Here is an 8,427-nt window from a genome sequence, read left to right as displayed (position 1 = left end):
TAATATAATCACGAATATAATGTGTCCACTGTCCCAACACCAGTGTCCGATCTTTCAGTCAATAAAATATGCTTTACATCATAACATGTAAGGATCGGACACCGTCGGTGTTAGGACACATTGTATAATATAACACTGTACACACATATTAAAAATTAGAAATTAAATGAAAATGAAAAATATTCAAACAATTCAAGCTTTTGAAGTAAATATGACATTAACTTCCATATAGATTCCCAATTGTCATCAATTCATCATCACATTGACCCCTTCTCTAGGAGCATTTCTTTAACCTAAAAATAATTTGTAGTATTTTGATTTTATAAAGACCATTATGCCGCGTCCACTTATAAAAGTCAATGGGTGGTCTATACGACAGTATATAAAAAAGTCTATGGATAATATAAAAGAATGGCACTGACCTCTATAATACACTGGACAGGCTATGCCGTACAAAATGACAGCTATTTCTTATGCCGATTTGAAGCGCCGCGGTGAGCGTACTGTGAACTAATTTATATAGAAAATGACAACCGCCATTTGCAAAATAGTAGTTCCAAGTACACTCACTACTGCTTTCACATAGCAATCAGCGCCAATATGGCGACTTTCAAATAGACATATTTTATTGATAGCGATCGCCTGTCCAGTGTATTATAGAGGTCAGTGCTGTATGGCCTGTATGGGCAACGCTCCCTTTGCCTGTCCCGATCGGGACGAATTAAAAAAAAAAAAATGTCTATGTTTACTTACGTCAAGATGCGTTTTCCGTTTTCTCTTTTTTACCTTGTCGTAAGCTCATCAAATAATCTTTAATTTATCACATGGTTAAAATCTAATACACATGTGTTAAAAATATATATTAATATTTAATAATAAGTTCCGACAGAAGCTTAGGAGTGTATGATTTTAGGCCCTGCAATTTTTTTTGTGTGTCAACACGTTTTTGGAGGTAAAATGCGTTTGTGAGTTCCGAAGCCGACCAAGAAATTTTAATTATATTATCAAAAGTAATTTTCGATAACAATAAAGTTTAATGAGACTATTCCGTGCTCGATTAGACCAAAAAATGTGCAGTATCTAATGTGAGCACATAACAACGTGATAGTGCAGTTTTGGAGGTAAAATGCCTGCCTCAGTTTGTGACTCCGTTTCCAATGCATTGCATTTATCATTGGCCGAGGAGTCGCAAAATTCATCACTCCTCGACAACAGGCTATACTCATCTGTGAAAAGTGTTTTGCTAACTAACATAGAGTTTGAGGAATCTGGCGATTACCAAAGCAACGTTCTCGACGGCTTGAAGACTAAGTATGTGGTGATACGACCCAATAAACATCCTGTTATAGAAAGTAAAATCCACAAGAAGGATATTTGCAATGGAAATCAATCTTCTGGTGAGTGTCCTTACGTACGAATGTTGAATATGTTGTAATTGTAAACAAATGTTCTAACATGGGTTTGTGTTTCGTAATGAGGTTATCTTTTTGTGACGTCAATATTTACGGCCATAAGAATTTATACATTGTCAAGTTAAAGCCATACAAATTCACCTACCGCTATCTAAATGTACATCTATTTCAGTGAATATAACAAAATTATTGATGTAAATATTTCTCTACTGCAATATTTATTTGATTGTTGTCACAACAGATAATTGTAAAATGGTTATAACCAGTGGGTTATACAGTGGTTTAACCTATCATCCCCAAGCGGCAGCCAGCTGCCGCATAACAATTGAAAATGTATTGTGTCTGTGATACCATCAATGGAAGTGTTAATATATGTATCAATTTTATCCTATAGAAAATGGGAAAAGCAATGAGGAAGTATTACCAAAACCAAAAAGGACTCTCTTCTCAATTGATAATGTTCAGCTGGGATATCAAGGTTCGTGGTCAGCCGGGGTGGGCATGCAGAATGTTGGCAACACATGTTACTTGAACTCCACTCTGCAGGCTCTGTTCCATGTGCCTGCCTTTGTGAATTGGCTTGTATCAGAATCCTCACACACTGAGAAGTGTAACCAACAGGGTATGTTATTCTAAAAATATTAAGTGCATTATTTCAGCTTTGTACCATTCATTCATTAACAAGAACAATTATTATAACAATAGTATATGTATAAGATTTCAAAGATATTTCAATATTGTTTCCTGTTGTCTGAAGTAACAGTTAATTTTTTTTGTGGCTTGTGCTGTTCTAATATTGTTACAGTATATTTTGGTAATATTAAAAGGTATCTAAAATTTTAATTTTTATTCACTCATTATAGAAGCCTGTGTGATTTGTGGTATGTATGCAACATTGATGGCAACACAGAAAAGCAATGGAGCTCCAGTGAAGCCTTGGCAAGTGTACTCCAAACTACGCCTTATCTGTAGACAACTTACACCTGGCCGACAAGAAGATGCCCACGAATTTTTAAGGTGAACATTATCTTATAATTTAAATTTTATTACATATCAAACATATAAAATCCTTGAATGTTCTAAAATCAAACCAAATAATTTTACAGGTACCTGGTAGAAGCAATGGAAAAGTCTTACCTCTCTAGATTTATAAACTCTGATAAATTAGACCAGTACAGTAAAGAAACAACTCCACTCAACCAAATTCTCGGTGGATACTTGAGGTCTACAGTCAGATGTCTCACATGCCATCACTTATCGACTACCTTTCAACACATACAGGTGATAATTAATCCTTTTCTTTTAATTATACTACAAAGCTGCTAAACATTTAAAAAAAGATAAAATATTTTTTCTTATTTTTAGTTAATTAGTTGTGATCTAATGATATGTTTTTGTTTTTAGGATTTATTCTTAGATATTAGAAAACATTCAACTCTTGATGAAGCTTTAGATTCCTTCTTTTCTAAAGAAAAACTAGAAGACTTGGGATACAAATGTGAAGCATGTGATAAAAAGGTATTTATACCATTTGTCCTTATTATTATCATGTAGTTTTTAATTAAAAAATAAAATAAATATTTCTGTAATTTGTTGTTTCAGGTATCTGCTACTAAACAATTCTTTGTGGAAAAGGCTCCAATGGTTCTTTGCATCGCTCTGAAAAGATTCTCACTAGCTGGGGGCAAGCTATCAAAACACTTGCAGTTTAGGAAAAAAATTAACCTCAACAAATATATGTATAACAAGAATAACATGCAGAAAGTTGTGAGTATAATTTGGAAACAATAACTTGAATTAAGAATGGAATATTATTGACATCTTAATTGTACTAATGATGTTTATTTCTTCAGTCTTACAGGCTAGTCAGTTTAGTAACACACTTTGGGCCCTCACAAAACTGTGGACATTACACTGCTATTGGGCAAGGCCCCAACGGTAACTACTACCAGTTTGATGACAGCTCAGTGCGGAGTTTACCTCTGTCAGCCGTGCTGGGAACCAACTCATACTTCATGTTCTACGAGAGGGACAACTCACTGGACGATGTTAATACAACTGCTACCAATTCAATGGGTACAGTTTACGGACCTCAGTTACCAGACAACATGCTGAACAGGGAGAAGAGCCCACTTAAACTTTCTTTCTATAAAAATGATGAAAGAAAATCTAACTTGAGCAGTGCAGAAACATCTAAATCTGAACACAAACCAATCATATTGAATTCAATACTGGATAAGTCGTTGGACCATAACTCTGTGTCTGAGCCGTGGGTCGTGAAGCAAAACGGGGAAGTTGAAAAAGTAACCCAGAGACCCAAAATACTCAATGGAAATGATGTAGATAAATTTAAGTTAGATGAAGTAAGAAAGTTTAATATAATAAATAGAAATGGTAGCAATGATTCTTCATTGAAACCCAAACTGAAACCAGATTCAGAAAATGGTATCAATGTTAAGATATCGGATAAAACAATTAACAGACTAGTGAAACCGTCTAAGTCGCCATTACAGAAACTAGAGGACCAGATGAATAAGAGTGATAATATGTCGCATAATGGAGCCAGAAATGGCACTTCCGTTGGCGTTTCTAAGCTGGTGCCATATGATTCAGAGTCTAGTAGCGATGAGCGCAGTGATAAAAATTCCGAGGATAAAAGGAAAATGTTACCAGAGATACAAAAACCTAAACCTAGTCGCTGCGAGGCCCCACAAGGGCTTATAATCACAACAAAGGCTATGCACAGCTCATGGACTGTGTCACAGGAGAAAAATGGCACCTTGATGAGTCCAAGCTTGAATGGCGACACTAATAAAAAGTAAGTCTTCTCTTTTCATATTTTGCTACCTACTTATCTTACTTTGCTACTCATTGGAATTCTTACATAACTTTATCGTTGAACACTTCTGCAATTAGTCATATTTGAATGTTAAGTCTGATGACAACTTTATTTACAGACTCCGGGAAGATCGGCGTAAAGAGGAAAACGGGGAGAGCCCGAACACGAGCGTGAGCAGTATGTCTCCTCTCAGCGACCGCAGTACCTCTGCTGCTGTAAATAGCGCGCCGCCGCGACCGATGGCATCTCTGGACACTACACGCCACCTCAACACCGTGTCGCACCGCGGCTACGGCGCGCCCGTGCAGGCATGGAGCGGCGCGCACAGCAGCATGTCGCGACAGGTGAGCTTTTGACACACTTCAACTGTTACTCAGTTCAATATTCAAATTAAATACGTGAACCCACTAAGTGCTCCCACACCAAACTGCGAATTCGTGCGAATTTGCATCGCAATGTAATTTATAGTACCAGTTTTGTCGCAGATATTTGCGATGCGATGCGAATTTGCAGTTTGGTGTGGGAGCCCTAAGCGACACTAAACTGCAATAGAGTGTCGCCACACTTTTCACGCCACTGACGTTTTAGGGTCAATTTATATTAGCGCAGAGTCCAAGCAAATCAAAACTGAACATAGCAAATCCAACCTTAACTCCATAGCGTTAACGCACACATTACATCTGAGAATTTTAAAAGGCGCGCGCGCGTCGATCGTATCTGCGCGAATTCGCGCGAATGCGTTCTGGAGTTAAGGTTGAATTTTCTGTGTACAGTTTTTGGGAATTCGCTTTGCTGTGCTTCGACTCTGCTCTATTATAAATTGACCCTTATGTAGCTTGACTGCAGCGTAGTGTCGCCTAGTGCGGTCTCGTCCAAAAATGCAAGTTGTGTCACTTAACAGTAAATTGTGTCAATACCGAGTGCCCAAACTTGTAGAGTAGTATTTGGTGTTGAGTGGTTTTGCGGATTCAAATATGTTGTAAATGACTGTCAGCGATTTTAATTATACATGTAATAACTACATATTTATTAATGTTGTGATTTGTAGGTGTTTGAAGAGCGGCGCGAGGAACGCAAGCGCGCTCTGGAGGCGACCGACGACATGGACCGAGGCCGGACAAAGAAGATCAAGAAGTTCCACTACAACCGTTTTAACAATAACAGGAACGGATATAATCCATTCCAGGTAAATTTTTTTCTTTGTGAACCTCTAAAACTTACGAATATGTCTTTTGAAACAATAAAACTTATGAAACTACATCAGATTTTGACAGTCGAATTAAGTTAGTCACCCTGATGCCGTACTTTTTCCACAATAAAATATTTTATGCCCATTCCACGGGACGCGGGAATCTCAATATAAAAATTATCTAATATAGTGAAATAAATTGTTCTTAAAATAATTCTTAAGCTAATGAAAAGTTCTGTTTTCACAGGAAAAACAAAATAAACCGCACTGGGGGCACAACTTCAAGTATCGCGGCGACCGTCGGCCGAACCATCACTTCAACAAACACAACGCCAATAAATACAAACGCTTCAACAGGTGAGATTAATTGAAATATAACTAGATTTACGTCTAAAACTTTGCTTGAAAATCCATACTAATATTATAAATGCGAAAGAGTCTGTCTGTTACCTCTTCACACCCAAACCACTGAACCGATTTTGCTGAAATTTGATATGAAGATACTTTTGAGTCCCATCAAAGGACATAATATGATACTTTTTATCCCGGAAAAATGTACGGTTCCCGCGCGATAAATTGAATATTGGTAACGGAGTTGCGGGCGTCATCTAGGTACTATATAACTTCGTTACACAAAAGTTTGTCTAATGCCGAAAGCCGCAATAAAAACTAGTACTTGGATGACCAAGCTTTGCTCGGTATAGCAAACACTCATTGATTCAATTCAATAACTTTATTTGCACAAAACATGGTAACAAAAGATGTTACAAGTTTGCGAAAACGGTACATGTTTTGCCGTTTTAATGGCATGTAAATATTACATTGACTTCGTGTTACTTAACAACGCCATCTGCTGAAATAGCTTTAGCTGTGGTTGTGTCGTTAAAGCAATTAGTTGCTCACAAAATCTGATAATTTAGTATATAGAGGGTTTCGGGGGCGATAAATCGATCTAGCTAGGAATCATTTTCAGAAAATGTCTTTTTATTCGTGTTTTATCGATAATCGATAAACTGAAAATATTACTCTTCCTGACATCTATTGGCGAATAATAATACTATTTTGTTAGCAACTAATTGTTTTAACGACCAGCAGATGGCGTTATTAAGTAACACAAAGTAAATGAGTGTTTGCTATACCGAGCAAAGCTCGGTCATCCAGGTACTATTATTATTATTCGACAATGTCCGCACTGAATTGGTTAAAAATATATTATATAATTAGCTGTTGCCCGCGACTTCGTCCGGGTCAACATAGTATAATAACAAAGATGGATAGTCCGCTAACAAATATGAAAAAGTAAAATATAACCTCCTCCTTTTTGGAAGTCGGTAAAAAAGTAGCCTAACTTACACTTTACTACATCAGCTATCTACCAAAAAAAGTCCCGGCAAAATAGCTCCAGCCGTTTCAGAGATTAGCCGGAACAAACAGACAGACATACAGACAAAAATTGCAAAACATGTTGTTTTGGTGTATGTAGAGTATATAGATTCATATTATACATGTAGTAAAAAACGGTTCTTTCAATATTACAAACAGACACTCCAATTTTATTTATATGTATAGATGTATAGATATATACAAAAATTGCTCGTTTAAAGATACAAGATTTTCGCAAATAATCTCTAATGACTACCTCCAAATTTAATCAGAATCTGTTAAGTTTAAGTGTGAAGAAGTAATAAAATGGATCTACAATATATTTTGAAAAATTGTGTAGTAGTGTGTTTCAATTTCTGTATTATAATAATATATGATGTTTTTATGACAGATACAGCAACGGTCACCACTATCCCCGACACCATTGACACTGGCCGGCCTCCTGTTGGACACGATGTGTAAATATTACAGTGACTTACCCTGTTAGTCATAGTCTAGATTCTAGAACCTACTCTTAGTGGAGTGAATAGAAGAAAATTCTAACCTTGTAAATCTGTCCATATAGTACAGTGAGAATGTTACTTATGAATGTGCACTGCCTGTGTAAGTTAAAACAGTTCGATGGTGCAATATATGCAATTATTGCTTAATTTGTTTATAAAAAAAACATTTTAGCGGTTTTTCATGAAGTTACTTGCTAGTAATAATACAAAGTTTTTTTCCAAGTTCATGAAATTTCAAGTTTTACTCACCCTGATACGATTGTGTATGTACAAATGTTTAGATTCAAGTTATCATAATATAATGTAATTTTGTTTTTAGTAGATTTAACGATATGGGATTCATATTATGTTTAAAAGCCTCAATAGATGTATAACTTTACTCTTAATCTCTAATGATCATGTAATTATTTATTAACCTTAATATAAAGTAACAGTTTCTCAATGCTAACTCCTTGTAAAATTATGTAAGTAACTTGACAGTTCGAAAGCTTAAAAACATGATTAAAAGTTAGGGTTAGTTTTTCCTTTCCACATAAGATATAATTAAAGTTTTGTCTTGCTACTCTATTAACACTAATTAAATATTTGTTCTTATACATCTTTTAAAATATTTTGACTATTGAATGTGTCTTATTATATTATTAAGAAAGGATGTTAAATAATAGTTGTGATTGATATCAGTGAATAAAATATAGGTAATGCTGTGCATAGCCTAGTCAAGTACCGATATAGAAAAAAATGCTCCTTGTAGCTTGGCCTGGAAATTTAGCAATAAAGCTATCATGCTAACTTTATGTTATCTATATTAATGTCTAAACTCTGAATAATATCCTGTATTAACCATTATGAATAGTATATCAAATGTTTCATAGAGTTCGACAAGGCTGTTTAAGAACGTGGCGAGAAAAGGAACTAATGCTTCTATCATACAAAAACGTCATTTTTGACAGTTCTCCTTTACCAGCAGCAAAGTAGACAGAATTATAGAGTATGCCGACTTAGAACTGAGGGGTTAGTGCGAGTTTTATTCGATCATACGCATCGAGCACGTAAACGCAAATTTATATGGGATCAAAGCAGCGCCATCTACTGGCTAACGTG

At 35.8% G+C, this 8,427-nt stretch overlaps 1 protein-coding gene across 1 annotated transcript; it reads left to right on the top strand.

The window, feature by feature from the left end:
• The first annotated feature begins 753 nt into the window (after window positions 1-753).
• Window positions 754-7,913, top strand: LOC121738537 (ubiquitin carboxyl-terminal hydrolase 36). Its single transcript, XM_042130671.1, has 11 exons — window positions 754-1,397; window positions 1,807-2,034; window positions 2,276-2,429; window positions 2,519-2,693; window positions 2,817-2,930; window positions 3,015-3,179; window positions 3,266-4,230; window positions 4,370-4,595; window positions 5,300-5,437; window positions 5,688-5,797; window positions 7,215-7,913. Exons 1-11 carry the CDS (start codon window positions 1,127-1,129, stop codon window positions 7,249-7,251), a joined length of 2,583 nt encoding a protein of 860 aa, XP_041986605.1. The 5' UTR covers window positions 754-1,126; the 3' UTR covers window positions 7,252-7,913.
• The last annotated feature ends 514 nt before the right edge of the window (window positions 7,914-8,427 follow it).

Source organism: Aricia agestis, chromosome Z (genome assembly GCF_905147365.1).
Source record: "Aricia agestis chromosome Z, ilAriAges1.1, whole genome shotgun sequence".
NCBI lineage: Eukaryota > Metazoa > Arthropoda > Insecta > Lepidoptera > Lycaenidae > Aricia > Aricia agestis.
This window is presented reverse-complemented; position numbering and strand designations above follow the sequence as displayed.

What these genes read in the sequence shown, in the direction of transcription:
- LOC121738537 (XM_042130671.1), top strand. Translation starts at nt 1,127, where the DNA reads ATGCCTGCCTCAGTTTGTGACTCCGTTTCCAATGCATTGCATTTATCA. An exon ending in GATGCCCACGAATTTTTAAG is followed by an intron (nt 2,430 to 2,518) that starts GTGAACATTATC and finishes ATAATTTTACAG; the next exon opens with GTACCTGGTAGAAGCAATGG. An exon ending in ACAGCAGCATGTCGCGACAG is followed by an intron (nt 4,596 to 5,299) that starts GTGAGCTTTTGA and finishes TGTGATTTGTAG; the next exon opens with GTGTTTGAAGAGCGGCGCGA.